A 21251-nucleotide genomic window follows, 5' to 3' on the forward strand; every position below is an offset into this window, starting at 1 on the left:
GGAATACAAGCCACTATGAACACTTGCATGCAAGTTTTTTGGTTTTTTTGTAGATGTATGTTTTTATTTTTCTTGGGTGGATACCTAGGACTAAATTGTTAGGTCACTGGATAACTACTCAATGTTTAACTTTTTATAAAACTGCCAAACTGGCTCTACCATTTAATGTTTCCACTGGCAATATATAGGAGTTCCAGTTCTATAATTCTTGCTGATACTTGGTGTTGTCAGTCTTCCTTTGATTGTAGCTTATTCTAGCAGGTGTGCAGTGGTAGCTCACATAGTCTTAATTTGCATCTTCCCTAAAGACTAATGATGTTGAGTATCCTTTATGCACACATTTGCTCTTTGTATATCTTCTTCATCTATCTTCCTTGTCCATTCATTTGAATGAAATCTGATTACCGCCTTTATACTTTGGAAGTGATTCTTTATACAACTGGAAAAGTAAATTTGTAATTTTCTTAATCTGTTGCTGTCATTTTAATACTAAATTTACTATTTTTTTCATGCCCCCTTTGATAACCCCTTTTTGTGCTACCATGGTGCATTGGGGGTATTTCTATCATTCATCACTAAGTGATTGTTTCTCCTTATGTGTATTACTGGCTTTTTATCTCAGGCATCTAGCATGGTTGCACCCATAATCTGTGACTAAAAAGTATGCTTAGTTCTGTATAAGCAAGTAAATCTATTTCGTCTCTGATGCCATTATCCATGTATTCAGTAATCATAAAATGTGTCTTCCCTTCAAACATGAGCTAATCTTTTTCTATTTTCCTTTGCTTTACAAATAGTAATCTAAATGCCTACAGTAGCCTACTGATAAATGGTATCAATAATTATTACTATGAAACCTCAAGTTAATTTTTCCCTATTCGGTTATACATTATCATCATTCCTCTTCCTGCTATTAGGGTTTACATACTATGCCATATATTAAGTTTTTGTAAAAATGTGGAAACCTCTGGAATCAATTTTTGTCTGTGACTTAATGAAACAGTATTTTGAAAGCTGCAGCTTTGCTTTTTATTTTAAAATCTGATAAGGTAATTCTACCATAAACCATTTAAACATACACTGATATTCTTCTTTACTTATTCTGTTAGATAAAGATGCATCCTCTAAGTTTTGTTTAAGAAATTCTGTGGGAGTAAGGGTTTTAATTGTTTAAGACCCATATGCTTAATAACACCATTAAATTTTTGTTCCTTGATTCAATTAAGCACACTTAGAACACTGTGTTTCAAAATGTGACCCTCCTACTACTGACATTAGAAACACAAAAAGTGTAACCACTTACTAACCACAGAAATTGGGCTAGTAGGGGTGGCTCCTATCTCTACAACTGTGGTGCCAGTGAACTGATTATGAAAAGTACTTGTAAATATGTGGAGCTCAAAATAGATCAGTTCCCTCCTCTGGACCAGCTTCTCCCATTCCAGTTTTGAACACTAAGTACTTACCTTAATAAGGGTCACGATTCCTTCATTAGTTTGAGTATCAGTTTCTATGTGGAAATAACCCCCTTCATTTCCTGATGCAAAAGTAAAATTGGCTAACCAATTATCGGAGCCTACTTCATCTGCATCGAACACTTTTATGCGTAAAACTTCTACATTGGCTTTGTTTTCTTCAACTATTCCTTCATACTGCAAAACATAAACAGGCAATTTTTATTCTGAGGTAACACAAACCTAGGTGATATATTTTTAGTTTATGACTAAAATATACATAGGCATGTTTGTTATAAAAATAATAGTTACCACTTTATTTTCGACTACAGGTATATTGTCATTGACGTCCAAAATATGAATCTGAACTTGAGCTTGTTTTACTGGCTTATCTGTTACTTGTCCGTTGCCATCTCTTGCTTCTACCGTCAAAGTATAACTGCTGTGTTCCTACAGGGAAATAAAAAATATCCAGCTGGGGTGAAAATGAATGGCTCTATCTTTCTGGTTTTAGTTCACTTTATCATCAAGGGAATGAACCACAGTATGTTTTATTCATAAATAAGTTTCATGATCTGCTGTTAATCCTATGAAGATGCTGTTTATTTGCCATCAGCGCTTTTCCCTAATGCAGTTGTTGATAGTGAATTCTTAATTATGTCATTGGTGATATTTATCAGGAGATGAGACTCTCCTTAAAATAGTCTGAGCACAAAAGAGTGCATTCAAAATGTAGTTTGCACTATACTGGAAGTGATGGGACTCTAGGACTTGGTTTTTTCTATCCCACACATCATTTTCAGCTAAAAGTTAAGCCAGGAAAACTTAATCCTCCAAGAACACTTGACCAGTGAAGGCAAAACTGGTGAACTTTGTCCATACATCCCGGGAGATTAGATTCTTGGAGAACGTGTCCTAGAGAATAACGTTTCAGATATTACTCCAAAGGGAAACCTCTCTTCCACGTGGTCCCCTTCTGATGGCTCCATTCAGTGTGGGTGTTGTTTAAGGAGCCGGGCAGCCAGTGCCAATGCCTGGGGACCCTGTGCTCAGTGAGAGGCAGGACAGCAGAGGCTTTGGAACCAGCTGGCTGGGTTCCAATTCTGACTTACTAGCTGGGTTGGACACACATTATCCCTTTGCTCCTTGGTTTCCTTCTATGTAAAATGGGGGTAATTGTATCTGCTGCACAGGGTTTACAGGTGGAGTTAATTTGAGTTATTCCACATAAAAGGCTTGTAATAGCACCAGGCATGTGGTGAGTGCCCAATAAGCGACAGCCAGTATTTTCTGGTTAAACTTTCCAGAGACGAAGCTCATTTAAAAAAATCACACTACTAATTCAAAATAGTACTTTTCCATTCTCATTTTATGCAAAAAGGTAGAGTAGAATTTTAGGAGTAATAATATGCTTTAATTTTACAAAGACCTTGAGAGGAATGTTGAGCACCATCCTCTCCGTCTCTGGCCAGAGTCATCATTTTTCCAAGTAATACAAAACACCCTGACGGTGCCTGGATGATGATTTATATTTGATGATAATACATTGTTCTTTGGATCATCCGCATTTTACTCTGCATGCTGTTAAGACCTTTATGTCTGTAGCATTTAAAAAAACTTCTCCCTTTTTCAACTAAAATGTTCCCTTTGACTTAGAAACAAAAAATGAAATGCTTGAGAAAGCACCCTTTTTAGGAAACTGACTCAAATTTTCCTCCAATTTGGGATTTACAGTAACTCTTTCCTTTACAAATACTTCTATTACCCTAAATAGGATTCCTATTTCAAACTGTTTTCCTCCCTGTGTCTACGTATTAGTAGTACAAAAGATTCCTGACGTTTCATTATAGAGACACAAATTAAGGAACATTGCTTTGGAACTCTCTAGCAAACAGATCCTGACTGGAGAGGCCCTAGGACACTGCTTACGTAATTTTAAAGTTTTTAGCAGCCACATTTAAAAAAGTGAGAAGAGGGAATTCCCTGGCGGTCCAGTGGTTAGGACTTGGGGCTTCACTGCCAGGGCCCGTGTTCAATCCCTGGTCGGGGAACTAAGATTCTGCAAGCCGAGTGGCGTGGCCAAAGACATAAATAAATAAACATAAAAAAAGTAAAAAGAAACAGGTAATACTAATTTTAAACAAATATATTTCATTTAACCCATGGTATCCAAAATATAATCAATTCAACATGTGATCAACAAAAATATTATTAAGGTGATACTTTACACATTCTTTTTTTTCATACTAAGTCTTCCCAATCTGGTGTATATTTTCCACTTACAGCACATCTCAATTTGGACTAGTCACATTTCAAGTGGTCAATGGCCACATATGGCTGATGGCTACCATATTAGACAGCACATCCCTAGAGGAGGATTATTCCGAGTTATCCTATGAGTAAGTAACATAGACCAAAGTCAGAAAATTAGCAAAGAATTAGAGAATAACTGGAAAGACAGAGGAGAGCTGAAAAGAGGAATAACATAAAATATTAATTTACCTCTCTGTCCAAGGCAATAGTGGTTGTATAAATCTCTCCTGTATCTTTATTTAGGTAAAACAATGGAGAATTAGCAGGCTCCTGAGATACGATTCTATAAGAAATTTTAGAATTCAGAGTGTTGGGCTCATCTGCATCTGTTGCGGTGATTTTCATCACAAGGGTATCTGGCATCAGAAACAAAGGTGTCCAAGATGAAACTCAACTTCTAGCATACTTAATGTATGTTATTATTTTATTTATAATATCAACTTGTTCCAAAAAGGATTCCAGGTATTTATCAAAATCAGTTTACCAAGATCAAAACATTTAATTGTTTGAGGAAATAAGTGTGAATGGAGGTAGGAATAGGAAAAATAAGGTGAGGGTGAGGCTGAGGTTAGTACATACAATTTTTAGGATGAAGTCCTGAACACTTGCTATAGGAGGGTCACAAATTTGTTTATAATAGACCTAATAACCCATACAAAGAAAGGAGAATGAACAGATACAAATACATGCTTATTAAAATATAAGCAATTCAGGAGAAGCATAGTTATTCTTTACATTCTGATCAAAGAGAAATCTCTCCTGCGTTTAACACTTGCATTGAAGTCTGACAGTTGAAATAATATGTCAAAGGTCAGCGAACTACTGCCAGTGAGCCAAAGCCAGCCAGCCACCAGCTTTTGTGAATAGAATTTTATTGGAACACAACCATGCTTATTTGTTTACATGTTATCTATGGCTGCTTTCCTGATACAGACTAAAATTGAATAGTTGCTATAGAGACCTAACCTATCACATCAATCTACCACATCTGTTTGAGGGTAAAAAATTTATAACAAAAAAGCAGTTCTAAACCTAGAGCAATATGTTTATTATTATTTGTCCTGTGGGTAATACCCAGCCTCCACTAAGACAGAGGTTTCAGTGTTCAGTCACACAATGGGGATAAATTGGCCTTGGATATTCATTCATAAAAAAAAAATAACCTCTTACTTGCTGCACTCAGCTCTTCAACAGACCCAACAAAGACGTCCTGTGTGAACACTGGCTCATTGTCATTGATGTCAAGAACTTTAATTCGGAGTTCTATTGGTTCCTCTAAGTTGTTTCCTTTCTCATCCAAAGCATAACCCATTAGCTGAAATCACGACATAAATAATAGAAGGGATGAGATTTAAGCTGAGGTCATTCAAGTACCATAGTTTCAAAACAATAATAAAACATAACATAATTATTACCCAAGAAGAACTACAAACTAATAAATGTAAAATTGTTCTTCTTACCAGAAAAAATGGTGTTTCTTCTCGATCTAGAATGGTGGTAACGTTCAGTAATCCGGTGTCTTTATTAAAGACAAACACACCAAAAGGTGGCTCTGTGATCCCTTTTCCAGTGTATTTGTATGTAATTTTTAGGTCTTTTTCTTCTGCAAGATCAGAATGTATCTAACATAAAAATAAGAAAGGAATGCCTCAAGTTAAACTCTCTATAACTTATAGGTAATTGTTTTTAATGGAAAATTTCGCTCTGAAGCTGTCAGATGTTGATGGGTGGAGGGTGGGCGGTGCACAAGTGCTCCAGAGAAGACGTACTGGTGTCAGAGGACCTGGTTCTGGTCCTGTCTCAGCCACTCACCAGGTAGTGATGCTGAGGCAGTTACCTACCCTCCTGTGTCTCAGTGTTCTTATCTGTAACCTGAAGAGACACTACTGCCTACCTCTCAGGGTTGTTATGAAATTAAGGTATCATTAGGGGGGTACATCTTGGTGGGGATGGATTTTAAATTTAGCACATAAGGTAAAAATTGCAGAGTCAAAATCACCTTCATAACTCCGTTCGATTATCAGGACAGTATGAATAAGGCATCCTTCCATAGAAGGGTTAAAATAGTCAAGTGTTTGCCTGCTTGGAATGCTTCAGCAAATCAGGGTTTCTAACCCTCTGGGTCTTCTGTAGTTAACACTTTCGTCCTCTATAAACAGCTTTATTTGTATCTCCAATTCGTTTGTTTGTTTGCCATTTCTGTATCTCTCACTCTTCTTTAGTTAGTGTGTCTCTGTGGCCTCCTACTGGATCCACAATTTCTTTTCTTCAGACATCGTTGAAGCCATCACCACCCACCTGCCTGGCCAATTCTTGTCCTGAAATCTCAGGATTAGCTAAACATTCTTCCCAGAGGATTCTCAACATGCACTGGGGCTGGGGGTTGTTGCTGAGAATGATCAATGCGGCTCCAATCTCCTGCTACAGCTGCTCTGCTCCAAGAGTGGAACGGTGATCCTGGGGCAGCCCATGATCACTTTTCACTGAGCTTCTCTCTCTGTTTGTCTTTCTTGTTCTCTGTGTTTCTGTTTGTCTGTCTCTCTTTTTTTGCCAAGTACATGCATATACACGCACAACACATGTATATGTGCATATACATATATACTTCAGTATTTATAGAGAATATTCTAGATCTCTATGTGCTAATTATATGTATTATATAATTTCACTTACGTTAAAAATAAAACCAAACTGTGTGTGGACATAACAGCTGGTTTGTATATATATGCATGCATGTAAGAGTATGTAAGTATATACATATTTATGTATTTCACAAGATCTGGAAGATACTAAACTGTTGACAGTATTACTCCTAGACAGAGAATTTGGAAAGTTGGGGAAATACAAGATCTTTTGCTTTTTATGTACATTTTACTCTGAACAACTTTTTTTTTTCACTTTTTTCCAGCTTTATTGAAATATAATTGACATAACATTGTGTAGGTTTAAAGTGTACAATGTGATCGTTTGATACACATATGTATTGTGAAATATTTACCACAATAAGATGAACAACTTTTATAATTAAAATTAGTAAGAAGAATAGCTAACACTTATCGAACCCCAAAGAATCAATGCATTTTACGGAAAGAATGTGTGAAAGAATGTGTGAATGACTCAGATATCTCATCAAACCAAACCAAACCAAACCAAACCAAACCGAAAAGCTTAACTCCTTATATACATACCATTATGTAAAATCGTAATTAAACATTTAGATTTTAGAAAGCTTCTATGAAAACAACATGCTGTTGGAAAAAGGAAAGTGTTGTCTTCTGTTCTGTAGCTGCTCTTTCTTTTAAGGAGCTCATCAGGTATAATGTTTATAAGATGGGAAAGATGAAGGTACAACTTGCATATGAACAATTATTCATTCACACAAATGTTTACTGAACACCTACTGGATGTTGGCACTGCTCAGGGCACAGGGCATGAGCTGTGAGCCCTAAGGTCTAAGCCCTTGCCCTGGGGGAGCTTACACTCTACTGAGGGAACCAGACAACAAGCAAGCAATTTATGACATAATGTCCTGGAGGCGAATGAGCTAGAAACTGAGCAGAACGAGTGTGGGGACTGAGATGGGGTGAGGCCAGGAAGGGAATTCTTTCAGGAGGTAACTCTTGGCTAGAGGCTTGATGCTGTGAGATACTGCAAGTATCTGTGGGGAGGGGGTTCTAGGCAGAGGCAACAGCAAGTGCTAAGGGTGGGAGGCTGGAATGGCTTGTGTCAGCTTAGGGAGGTGGCAGAGTGGGGGCTGGGGACTGATAGGAGCTAAGGTCAGAGAGGAGGTCAAGGCCAATGAATCCCAAGAGCTCTTGTAGGCCGCGGAGGGTTTACTCCTTCCACTGCAGTGGGCAGCTGTTGAAAGGGTCTCACCAAGGGGATGCTTTGATTTGTCTTTTCAAAAGATCACTCTGGGGCTTCCCTGGTGGAGCAGTGGTTAAGAATTAACCTGCCAATGCAGGGGACCCGGGTTCGAGCCCTGGTCTGGGAAGATCCCACATGCCATGGAGCAACTAAGCCCGTGCGCCACAACTACTGAGCCTGCACTCTAGAGCCCGTGAGCTGCAACTACTGAGCCCATGTGCCACAACTACTGAGCCTGCGAGCCTAGAGCCCGTGCTCCGCAACAAGGGAAGCCACCGCAATGAGAAGCCCGCACACCACAAGGAAGAGCAGCCCCCGATCACCACAACTAGAGAAAGCCCGCGTGCAGCAACGAAGACCCAATGCAGCCAAAAATAAATAAATAAAATAAATAAATTTATAAAAAAACCAAACCAAAACAAAAAACCCCCAAAAGATCACTCTGGCTGCTTTCTGGAGAATGGACTGTGGTGGGGGGAGGCAGAGGCAAGAGTGAAGGCAGGGAGATGAAGTTGGGGCGCTTTTGGTAGCACAGGTCAGAGCTGACAATGACTCGGATAAGGAGGGTGGCAGTGGGGAGAAGTGGACAGATCTGGAATACATTTTTGGCATAGAACTGACAGTACTTGCTACATTTTTGAAATATTGGATAGAATTATAGTGCCGTTTACTGAAATGGGTAAAACTTATGGAGAACAGCTTTTGGGAAAAATCAGGGGTTCAGACTTGCACATGATAAGTCTGAGATACATATTAATAGAATTACCATAAAATTTATCCAAAAAAATGGGCATTTTGAGAGTGGAAGAGGAGTTATTAATGATTAGGCTAGGACAATGGCTACAAACTCAGACTGTTTCAGGCAGGATGTGTGGTCGGTCACCCTACCACCTATTAGATATCAGTTCTTTTCATTTTGAAAACTACTTTCATGTGTAGGGTGGCAGAATACGCAACTCTGGTATAAGAATTATTTCAAGCCGAAAGCAATTGAGAAGAATCAGATGCAAGAAAGCTCTCTGCCCTCCCCCTATTTGCCTAAGAGCAGGACATAAAGTTGTAAAGGTGCCTTTCCCCCACTCTCTAAGAGGAAGGACAAAGGTTAACCACAGGAGTTAGATCCTTATCAGCCTGGAGACAGGACCAGAGGAATCCACAAAACAAACCTGACTAACTAGATTTTTCTATTATTAGTTGCTCATATATCTGCCTTCCCACAGTTTGCTGCTCCTGGAGATTCAAGGTCCTTTTCGTCTCGTCACTTCTCTAAAAATTTATTGTTCTTTTGCTAAGTAGCTATATAAACCCAAATCCTAACCAAACCTTTAAGTTACTCACCTCTGGGTGCTACATGCGCGACAGACATGTTACTAAGCTTGTTTGTTTTTCTCTTGTTAATCTGTTTTTTTGTCAGTCCAACTTCCAGGGCTACAGACAGAGAAACTAGGAGGGTGGTAGGAAAAAGAACATTGCCCCGCCCCCAACACGTGATACTATCTCCTTTTGAGCATTGTAACACTCTGTTAAACAAAGATTCAACTAGCGCCAGATTCAACTCTTAGTTGAATCAAAGCCCTACATTATATATATATATATGTTCACCAATAATGCTGCATCTTCCAGAATGGGAAAGAGGCTCTTCCAGGTGATATGTGGAATATTAAAACCTCAGTAAGTACATCATATAATTTTCCTAAAATTTTAAAGTGAGCATGAAAGTCCGCAGACCACACTTTAGCAATACGCATGCATTATCCTGTTCCCCTTGAGAAGGTACCTTGGCAATCGGATTCTTCCTGGACAGATCCTCTCCTTCCCGAAGAGCCACAGGGGCAGTAATCCAAGCGCGCTTTTGCCTCACTGAGTGAGTATGTTTAGGAAGCAGCTTATTTTCATTTCTTGAGTGTAAGGCCTAAAACAACAAAATAATGCCCCCAAATGATTAAGTACCCTAAGACATTAGTATGGCATCCTGAAATTTACTAAAAGTTGAAAAGGGGCTGTGCAAATTTAACGGTATAAATTTCATATTTTTTTAACAGGCTTCATTTTCAAAGAGGAAATATATACACTCTGGCAAACACTATATACCTGAAGAGCTTGTTTCCAAACCAGCAAAGCAGTTTTTTATCAGTCAGAAGAGATCTCCCAGAGTGAAGAGTTAAAAAGGTGAGAGTAATTGAGTGATCTTACAAATGGGCAAATTAAAATTAACGTACCAAATCATGAGTTTTCTTCTTACTGACTGAAAATGAAGTTTTATTTTTCTGTGGTGCCTTATAATATAAAAATGAATTACTAATGTTTTAAGACTACATGTCAGTAACCTGTTGATGTCAATTTAACTAAAACTAGTGCAAGTGTCAGTTAATGGATTTATTGTTTTAAGAATGACGTTAAAGGATTAAATCACCCACCTTTGGTTTATCAAAAACTTTAGGTAGAAAACTATTCTATAAATTTTCAGTTGTGCTTTAATAGAGGAATATATATTTTATCCAAGGAAAATTTTAATACAGCTGACCTAGTATTTTAAGATCAGAAATGATTTTTACACTAGGTTTACAGTTTTAGTCATTTTGTTGCTGTATATAACATGTATTTTATTTCAAAATATTTACACTGGTTATCATTAGGTCACTGATTTTTTTCTTTGTTTATAGTGGAAAAATTCTTCTATAATTAAAAAAATTAAATTATGTATCAAAACATTAAAATAACATTAAAGTTTATAATGTAAAACATCCTCCTACTTTTTCCACTCATACTTTGGAGCATTCACTATTAACAGCTTGATAAATATCTTTTTTTTTTTTGATAAATATCTTTTATGATCTTTTCTTATGACCATACATGTGCACATGTAAAAAGGTCTCTTTTTCTATAAAAATGGAATTATACTGTACATCTCATTGTGGCCCTTGATTTTTTTTTTAAGGGTGATTCATTATTTATTTAATTTTATTTTTGGCTGCATTGGGTCTTCGTTGCTGCGCTTGGGCTTTCTCTAGTTGTGGCGAGCGGGGGCTACCCTTGGTTGCAGTGCGCAGGCTTCTCATTGTGGTGGCTTCTCTTGTTGTGGAGCACGGGCTCTAGGAGTGCAGGCTTCAGCAGTTGTGGCACACGGGCTCAGGAGTTGTGGCTCACAGGCTCTAGAGCGCAGGCTTAGTTTGTGGCACACGGGCTTAGTTGTTCCGCAGCATGTGGGATCTTCCCAGAGCAGGTCTCGAACCCGTGTCCGCGGCATTGGCAGGTGGATTCTTAACCACTGCGCCACCAGGGAAGTCCTGCCCCTTGATTCTTCATTCAGTACCTCATCATGGACATTCTTCCATGTACCATCAATTGTTTTACCATTCTCTCATTGATGGACATTTAGATTGTCAAAATACGCTGCACAGACATGCCTGGATAGAAGTTCCTGTGCGTGTGTTTGAGTGGGAATGGCTGAGTCTGAGGTGATAGGGATAGAGTAGGATAATCGAGCAGTTAGCTCAGAAATCCCACTAGGGGAATATAGATAGAGAGAGAACTTTAGGGGACTTTGGGAGACCCCAGTACGTTAATGATCATTCAAGAAAGCAACGGAAAAATCCTGAAACAAGCTTGCTTGCCTCAAAGCAGAGCAAGTCACTTAGCATCAAAGCCTGATCGGCTCCCTTAGCAATAAAACCATGCAAAACAGAAGCACGAGACATGCCCCCAAACAATCAAGCACTAGTGGAAAATAAGGCCTACAACCTGCCCAGTGACGTCAGCAAGGTAATGACCCCTAGGACATGCTCTCTGCACACAAAAAAACAGTAATTTATGGAAAGGTGACATTTCAAAGTGAAAGACCCTCGTTGTACTGAGACCTGAAATAATTTTTCCATAGTGCCATGACGGTCCTGGATACACCATATAGGGTCAAAAACTCCCCCGCCCAGCATGTAGGAGGAGTTAATGATTGAAGACTCAAAGAATGAAAAAGAAGGTGGTCTTCTCCCCCTCCCTCCTCTTCCTTTGAAAAAGTAGCCCACTAAGTACTTGGAGAAGTGCAATGCTTGCCTGCTCCCTTGTAAGCCTCACAAGTGTCCTAGTCTAATAAATCACTTCTAACTTATCACTTTGCCTCTCTCTGAATTCTTTCTGCACTGAGACATAAAGGACTGGAGCTCCCTGGAGGCCCCTGAAACGCTACCTAGCAGTTTCAGCAGGAGTGTGTGTTTTCAATCTGGGAAAGGCACAACTGTCTTCCATGAAATTAAGCCCCTGAGTCCAAAAGAAAGGAATAATCCCCTCGGTTCCTTACCTCTAAATGGAGTCCATCTCCAAAGTTAAAGCAGATCTGGAAAATAAAATTATTTGTTGTTTAATACGATTTATCACTCAATTCAGCTTAAGTACTTTGTTAATGAATAACCTAGCACCTAGGATATTATAGACATTAAAAAAGGGGGGGTATTTAACCACTACTATCTGTCTTTGTCAAAAGGAAACAAATTTTAATTTTCCCCTTTGCTTCCCACCATGACCAGGGCCAGAGAGAGGAATCCATATTCTTTTATATGCATACTCCCTCCCCCAGGAAGCTCAGAACACAACTCATATCTGAAAAACAAAGACACAAACTCTCCTTTTGAAATCTTAGCCACTCTCTGGTCCTTCCCTCCTTACCCTGTGGTTTTCACCTCATGTTCTCAGGGACCCACTTACCTTTCCTCAAGGCCTTTAGTGGGAGATGCCGTCCCCCCCTCCCCCTCCCCCGCTAACTCCCATCATGCCCCATGTTCGGGTCACACATGACTGCCCATATTCAGACTTCATTCCTCAGCTTCCTCGGGCCTACCAACTCTTTTCTTGGTTCTTATCAAGCACTCTGGACTTATATTGCACATCATTATACAGAACTAAATAGTTATGTTTACTCTAAATCTGCACAACAAACCCCCTTCCTGCCTTTTGACTTTTGCAGCACTTTGTTTATAGTCCATTAATCTCCTCTTAGCTTCCCTCTTCTCTTGGTTTAATCTGAACCAGCACTTCTAACAGCGTAGCCACATGTGGCTATTTACGCTGAAATTAATTGAGATTGATAAATTTGCTCAATTGCCACAAGAGGCAAGTGGCTTAAGAACACTTCCACCATTGCCAGCCTTTCCAAAGATATTGCCAATGACTCAGGGATCCTCAATCTCTCGATCTTCTAATATTCCTGCCTCACTTTTTCCCCCAACTCTGTAAGCCTAACTATGATTCTTTTTGACCCTGTACTGACATTGCTAGAGAGGGCCAGAGAGATTGAATGGACCCGTCACACATCCATGCTCCCTCCACAGGGGTGATGTTTGTTTCTAGGGTGACTATGTATGTTTCCGTTTGCCCAGGCAAGTCCTGTTGTGCAGGCATTCCATGTGTCAGCACCCCTTTCATTCTCAAAAATGTGCTCACTCAGACCATAAATTATACAACGGCCTTATCTTTGCTTCTTGTATTGCATCCCTATCATACCATCCCAAACTTCCAGGCAATACCCCAATCACATTGACCACACTTCTGAACCCACTCTTAGTGATCCCACATTTTATTTGACTGAGATTGTATCTTCCATCACCCTCTCCTTCCCTTCTTTCTCCAAGGAAGAGGTGTCCTGATGCCTTTCCAAGGTTAACCATCTTCTGTGTGCTTTATTTTCAACTTTTCCACTTATTCTCCCACATGTATCTTCTCAAGAAACTTGTTCCTTTCACTAATCTTTTATCTTCATTTGCTGCTGGCTCATCAAACATGTTTATTTCCTTCCCACTGGTTGGTCAAACAAAGTTAGATCTTCCCCATCTTAAAATCACACAAACAAACTTCTTCCTTGTTTCTGTTAACATTTAATCTACTGCTCCATATCCTTCTTCTACTATAATTCCAACCTGAAATAGTTGTCTATATTTATTGCCTTTACTTCCTCACCTGCTATTTATGTATTCTTTGTAATCTGCCTTAAGTTTGGATTTTTCTCAGTGTTGTCTGCCCTTTTTCATGTGCCTCTCAGGTCACACGGATCCATGAAGCCTTGGTTGGTAAATCATGGAAAGCAGGGCTTTCTCTACAATTTTTCAGTCTCTTTTGCTTACTCACATCCCTTTGAAGGCTTCTTGCAGGGTCTGTTCTACACATGGATCTTTCACCTTCCTTTCTTTCCTCTACCTCGTAGCACGTGTTCTTGTTTCCACCCTTGCAAAGAGATACTTAAGGACAGTGGATGTTCAGCCTCTAATATGAGTTCCTCTGGGGCAGATGAACCACCATGGCTAATTTTCTATTTTATGGTCAGATATATTATTTCTTCCTTATCCTCTATTACTAGTTTACCAGCTAGCAATGGCCAGAGGTATGTATCTCCAACCAAAGTCGTGCTCCCCAAATTTATGTACTTTCAGAGGTGGCATGGTATAAAAAAACAAGTGAAAGCAATGCTGAATGGATCACTCCTCTCTGCATGTTTCTCTGGTGGGTATTTTTGAAGGGAAAGACTAGGGACTAGATCCAGGATTCCTCATTGTCACATCATCAGGGGACATTCTTAAAAAGTGATATATTTCTTGCCCAGCCTCCTAACTACTGGTTTCTTTTCTCTGTATGGGCCACACTGAGGAGTTGGCTGGATAAAATATTTACCACTTTTATTCTTCCCTAGAATCTTATTGGGCCTAGCAAAGGTGTGATATTAAATATGTGTTATTTTAAGTAAATGTTATCATTCTGACCAAGTATCATGTGCCCCAGGATGTAAGCAAAAGGGGCCAATTTAGAGTCTTCTAGTCAAACATAAACTCTTTATAAGACTATCTTCATTTTTTATTGGAATGTACTTTTTAGATGTGACTTGTTAAGAAAACTACATGACTATAAACAGTGCTTCTTAAGTTTTAATGTGTATTTTGTTCACTGGGGATCTTGTTATTGATAAAATGAAGATTTCAATTCAGTATGAAGATTTCAATTCAGTATTCAGTTCAGCTTTATACTCTGTATTTCTAACTGGCTCTCAGATGATGCCAAGCCTGCAGGTTCTTGGACCACAGTTTAAGTAGCAAAGTTGTAGAACTGTGATATGCAATATCATTTGTTTGTTGAGGGATACAGACAACAAAGTCCACCTATTCATTATTATCTCAGTAGTTAACACAAGAAACTTTGTCACTCTTGATTGCTAATATCTTGAAAGCAGAGAATCTTCTATTTCATGAATTTACTTATTTTTAATCTTTAAAAACTTTTAAATTGCAGTTATAGTCAGCCCTCCATATCTGCAAACGCGGAACCCGCGGATGCAGAACCCACAGATACGGAGTAAGACGCGCCTCGCCATTTTCTATAAGGGACTTGAGAATCCATGTATTTTGGTTTCTGGTGAGGGGGGGAATCCTGTAATCAACCCCCGGCGATTACGGAGAGATGACTGTATATACAAAAGCAGAGTAAACAGTACAATGAGCATCCACAGAGCCTGCACCCAGTTTCAACAATTGCGTAGCACACACTTTTTTTTTCTTTGCCCCATTGCTTCTGAAGGGGTTTTATCCCATTTACATTTTACTATTGTTAATGCTTTAGTTATAGCAGCATTTGATTTTTGAGAATTTCCCTAAATTTTTTTTTTAATTGAAGCACATCTGACATACAGTATTTGTTTCAGCACACATTTCTTTTTAAATAAATTTTTAATTCAGGGATATATTTAGATTTACACAAATATTGCACAGAGGGTACCAAGAGTGCCTTTACTCGTTTCCCACTAAAGCTAACATTTTATTTTTATTTATTTTTTTATTTAAAAATTTTTTTAATTAATTAATTTATGGCTGCGTTGGGTCTTCGTTGCTGTGTGCAGGCCTTCTCTAGTCGTGGCAAATGGGGTGTACTCTTCGTTGCGGTGCACGGGCTTCTCATTGTGGTGACTTCTCTTGCTGCAGAGCACAGGCTCTAGGCGCGCGGGCTTCAGTAGTTGTAGCACGCAGGCTCAGTAGTTGTGGCTTGTGGGATCTGAGCACAGGCTCAGTAGTTGTGGTGCATAGGCTTAGTTGCTCTGCGGCATGTGGGATCTTCCCAGACCAGGGCTCGAACCTGTGTCCGCTGCATTGGCAGGTGGACTCTTAACCACTGCGCCACCAGGGAAGTCCCTAAAGCTAACATTTTAAATACCTGTGGTACGTTTGTCAAAACTAAGATATCAAAATTGGTATATTTAGATAATGCGCAGTTAACTAAATTACTACGCTTTATTCAGATTTTACTGTTGTACTAATGTCCTTTCTCTGTTCCAGGATCCAATCTAGGATCCCACATTGTATGAAGTTGTTATGTTTCCTTAATTTCCTCTGGTCTGTGACCATTTCCCAGGCTTTCCTTGTTTATGACCTTGACAGTTTTGAGGAGTACTGGCCAATTATCCTGCAGACTGTCCTCTCATTTGGATTTATCTGTTGTTTTTCTTATGTTTAGAACCGGGTGATGTGCTTTTGCAAAGAACACCACAGAGCGGTGGTGAAGTGCCCTTTTCCTCACAGCATATCAGGGGTACATGATACCCACCTGACAATATTTGTTAAAGTAGCCTTTGTAGGTTTCTCCACTGTAAAGTTGCTGTTTTTCCCTTCACCTGCTGTATTCTTTAGAAATGTATCATTAAGTCTAGCTCACCCTTGGAGTAGGGATGCCGGGAGGAGAGAGGTTAAGCTCCACTTCCGGGGGGGGCATCTCTATATATTATTTGGAATTCTTTAGTAAGAAAGATTTGTCTGTTCTTCCCTTATTTATTTGTTTATTAATTCAATCATTTTTATCAGCTTGGATTCATGCATATTGATTTTATTCTGTGGGTTATAATCCAATACTATTTAATTTATTTTATTGTTTAAATAGTTCCAGCTTTGGCCGTTGAAAGATCTTTATGGTTAGATTCTGTGTCCCTTTGACATGTCCCCATGTTTTGTTTTCTGAGCTCTTTCTTACTGTCTAGTATTACAAGATGCTCCAGGCTCATCTTGTATTTTCCCTGTCCTGGCTTTAGAATCAACCATTTCATCAAGGAGCCCTGACTTCTAATACTGAATGGTATTTAGAAGCCAAGATCTGGGTGTGTAGGTGTAGCACACACACTATAAAATTGTTTCCAGTCTCCTCAGCCACTTTAAAGGGGAGGGAATAAGGATAGAGCTTTTCTTATTAACTTTGTTGTTACCAGAGGCAGTGTTTTAATTATTCTTCAGTAGCAAAAGGTTCATCTAAACTTAATTAACTCCCAAAGGTCCCATCTTCAAACACTATCCCATATGAATTTTCGGGGGACACAAACATTCAGTCTGTAACAACGTGTAAGAGAATTTGGCCAATGAGATATCAGGAGAATCTGGAAAAAGATACTTGTCTCTCATAAGAAGAAAAACATATTCATAGCCTCTCTTTTTACCTGCTTCTGGAGACTGCTGAGCAAGGATGTGACATTTGGAATCGCAATGGCCATCTGTGACCATGAGTAGAAAGCTAATAAAATGGCAGAGGAGACAAACTGAAACCATAACATCTTTGAGTTACAAAACTGGTCAAATCTGGAGCCACCCCATCTCCTGACCATTTGTTATGCGATATTAAACATTCCTTTTAATTAACCTTTTAGTTGGGTTTTGGTGCTTACATTTGAAAGCAGCCTAACGTGTACATTGTTCAGTTATTATACAAATTAAAAGAAATAATACATAAATGTATTTATTGCAATGACTGGCACATAGCAGGCACTCAGTGAATACAATTATGATGGTAGTTCCTCATTTCTAAGACTTGCATTTTCCTCAGCTTAAAATTTCTGAAATCTGGATTTATCCATGCCTTCAATTTCCCAAGCTCCTGCGATGTTCCTGTCCTCTTGGATTCTTACGTGTTGGGGAGACAGACAAAAGTAGGGTGTGATAAAAGTGGTGAAGAAAATTAAAGCAGGGCCAAGGTAGTAGAGAGATTTAAGACTGTGGGGAGGCTCTCAGAAGAGGTTACATCTGCATAGAGACGGGAATGGGGTGAGGGAGCAAGGCAGGTAGAGCCCGGCAAAAGGAACAGCCAGACCAGGAGGTGGGAATGAGAGCGCCATGGTCAAGGTGGTGGTGGTGGAGGGGAGGGATCCAGTGAAGGCGGTGTCAGGGTGCCGCTTACGTTTCTTGATCTCGTTGCTGGTTGCACGGTATGTTCGGTTTGTGAAAATTCAGTAACTCAGCACACTTCACTAAAAAGTTACCAAAATTGATGTGCACCTTAAAGCTGAGGGGTTTGGCATCTACCCAATAGTCCTGCTGTTTGCATTTTACAGCAGCTATTGCAATAGCCTGTTCTCACAGACACTTAACAGAGACGTGATAGACTGAAATATGTGCTCCACATTCATGGTACAAACAACCCAAGAGAGTTGTACCAACATTTTGTCAGTTGTGGAACTGTTTGTTTATCTGACTAAGGAAGTAGTTGAGATCCTAAAGTAAATGATTTGGATGTTTCTTTAGGAATGTGTGTCTCACAGCACACACTCTTAATTTAGGACAGTAGTTCTCAGTTGGGGGAGATTTTGTGCACACAAACTCCCCCACCCCTTTCCTGTGACATCCTGTGGTCACCTGGGATATTTGGTAAAGTGTGGAGACATTTTTGCTTATCAAACCAGGCTGCGTGTGTTGGGGGCGGGGGGAAGCAAGTGCTACTGGCATGTACTGGGTAGAGACCAGAGAAGCTGCTCAACATCCTACAATGCACAGGACAGCCCCTCCCCCAACAAAGCATTATCTGGCTCTAAATGCAAAGAGCCAAGGTTAAGAAACCCTAACTCAGACCATGTTTCTCTGATTGCAAGTTACTGTAATAACTAGGGCCAAGAAGGTCATGCAAGTTCTGGAGGACCATGGATTTATGTAAATTTCCAAACTGGTAGCATATTGCAGACACTATAAATGGCGTAATTGACACACTCTGTCTTCTGTCCTCCATTCCCACTCCTTCCCACTTCCCTTTGAACATTTTCAGTTCTGTAAGTTTGAGTGACGTCCTGTGGGGATGTTGTAAAAGGATTTCAAGCACTGGAAGGACGTCTGGACAAGGTGACCATTATGGTTTCTCCTAACTATGAAATCTGTCATTCTTTTTTCTCACAAGGAACTTAGTGATAGAAAAATGTCATGTGTGACACGCCTTTAAGACTGAAGAAGAAACGTAAGTTTCTAGTCTCTGTAGTCAAAGAAGTAGTATTTTTAGATGAACCAGAAAAATCCTTCAAAACCTTTCCGAATTTACTGAAATTCAGAAAAAATTAAAAAATTTTCTACCGTTAGATCCCATGCATCCTGTAAAAACTGGCCTTTTTGGTAACTGGAAAGAAAATAATTTTTTTTTTTTTTTGGCAGAGCCATGAGGGAAGGTCAAATATCACTGACAAAAATACAATCAATCAATGACTCTTTGTTCCCAAGGTCAGCACCTTTAGAAAAGACATCCAACTCTGAAGTCACCTCGATGAGTTTAACAAACAGAATCCTGGAGGACTTACAAGTCAGTGATGACAGTTCTTCCTGGCTAATAGGCTGTCGGCCGGAAGTAGAGGATTTTGAAGCTTTCTTTTGTGATTCTATGAGTCCAAGGTTAGGTGACCCCTTAAACTTTAATATCTCAGACCAATCGATAACTTACTGAAGATGAGATGTAGAGGGGTACAAAGTAGTTTAAAATATTGTTTGAACTTTGAGGCATTATAATGGCTTATTGTTTCCATTCAGCCAGAAAGAACTTTAGCCTACTTTAGCAGGGCGGTCAACGGATGATCTTCGGTACCCAAATAGAGGTGACCTAACACATGCCCGCTGCTGCTCTTCAACCTCATGCCCACCCCCGACAATCACAGAAAAGCCTGTTACTTCCCTTTCCTACCCACCCTTCCAACCACGCAGAATGTTTTCAAATTCTGTTTCTCCATTTCATTGTACAGAATGCAGAATCAGAAATTGCTCTTAAGGTCCCTGGCTTACACCCAACCCATTCTTAAAGGGTTTCCAGCTTTGGCTAAAATAATTTAAAGGAAATAAAATGAGATAAAATAAAGGTCATGGATGCCACTTGTTTATTTCCTCTGATTACATATCCTGAATTTTCTAATTGTATAGACAGAACTGGTCCTCAGTAGACTCTGTATCCACAAGAAGGTCTGATAAACCTGATGTTAGACTTATGTTAGAATTTCACCTATCATACTATTTTCCTCTGGTCTTTTTTTTTTTGAAGGAGGAGAGGTGGTCTATAAAATTTCTAATTTTATGGCTAAACATTATACCATATTTAGAAATTCGCAACTTAAAAAACTCCAACTTACAAATGACCCACACATAAGTACAATTCCTAGGGCAGCCTCACTCAACAGCTAGTTTAAACATACGTTTGTTTTCATGGCTGCTGTTTAAAAAAACTCAACCACCAAGAAAAGCAATATTTTGAACTTTAATTTTTCAACTCTGAATTTGAATTTTAGATAGGAAAATTATATACTTTAAGTCTGACAAAAATTCTATAATTGATCATAAATTCTATAAATTGATCATAATCTCTTGCCTGCTCTTTAGATGTTTGGGCTAATCTTAATGTAATAAATATGATTTGGGGTGAGTCATATTGACGTTAACTTTAAAGGGGGAGATATTTTCCTTGGAAACATTTATTGGTGCCAAGAATTTTAAAATGCTTGAGTTAGCAATGCTGTGCTACACTTGAGTTGTTAGAGCACGTTGTGAACTGTCCTTTCAAGTTGCCTTTTGTGTAGTCATGGACAGCTCCTATTTTTAACTTGGCATAGACAAATAAACAGAAGACCCAAAAAAGTCAACATTATTTTATTTAGTCAATTTCCTTGGCCCCCTAAAACATTAAAAAAAAATCAGAGTTGCTAATAAATAGCTAAAAGTAGGCTTTTTCATATTTAATCTTCTTTTTCAATTCCCAATTATTTTCTAATAGGGATGTTAATAAACAGTGGTTCTCAAACTTGAGTGGCACGTGAATCATCTTGTTGAAACACAAGACTTCTGAGTTTCTGATTCAGTAGGGCTGGGGTGGGGTATAAAAATCTGTATTTCTAACAAGTTTCCGGGTAATGCTGATGCTGCTGGTCCTGAGACCCCACTTTTGAAAACAATTGTGTAAAATCACACAGTAGCAAAGGAAAGGGAAGGGGAGCCTGCATAACTCATAGACTGGAGAATTAGCCCTTAATTACAGAGATGTGTGAAACGATACATTCCAAATAAGGAAATTCAGCAACTGAGTTATTCCCATCGCAGGAAGATTTTCCACTTTACAAGTAGTAATCAACTACAATAAAATTGCTTTAAACAGTGTTCATACCTCTTCTTCTAGCTGAAGATTTACTGATCCTGAGCATTTATCATTTTTGAAATACTTTACCATTTTATTGGTGTTTTCTATAATTGCTACAAATGCTTTTGGAATCAGGCAAAATACAAGCAAATCTGTAAAATATATCTTTTCAGATACATCTACATAATACATAATTTCTTAAACAAAAATGATGGGCTGTTTCCACCCTTTTGCTGCAATATA

At 39.0% G+C, this 21251-nt stretch overlaps 1 protein-coding gene across 1 annotated transcript in view; it reads right to left on the reverse strand.

The window, feature by feature from the left end:
- DSG2 (desmoglein 2) overlaps nt 1–21251 on the reverse strand; it is a 63216-nt gene that overhangs the window by 18172 nt on the left and 23793 nt on the right. The window contains exons 6-12 of the mRNA XM_067699402.1: nt 11929–11964; nt 9412–9546; nt 5228–5389; nt 4938–5082; nt 3957–4123; nt 1767–1904; nt 1467–1652 (exon numbers count right to left, since the gene is read on the reverse strand). Of these exons, the coding sequence (XP_067555503.1) occupies nt 1467–1652; nt 1767–1904; nt 3957–4123; nt 4938–5082; nt 5228–5389; nt 9412–9546; nt 11929–11964 (969 nt within the window). The remainder of the gene's footprint in view (nt 1–1466; nt 1653–1766; nt 1905–3956; nt 4124–4937; nt 5083–5227; nt 5390–9411; nt 9547–11928; nt 11965–21251) is intronic.

This window comes from Pseudorca crassidens, chromosome 12 (genome assembly GCF_039906515.1).
Source record: "Pseudorca crassidens isolate mPseCra1 chromosome 12, mPseCra1.hap1, whole genome shotgun sequence".
Taxonomy (NCBI): domain Eukaryota; kingdom Metazoa; phylum Chordata; class Mammalia; order Artiodactyla; family Delphinidae; genus Pseudorca; species Pseudorca crassidens.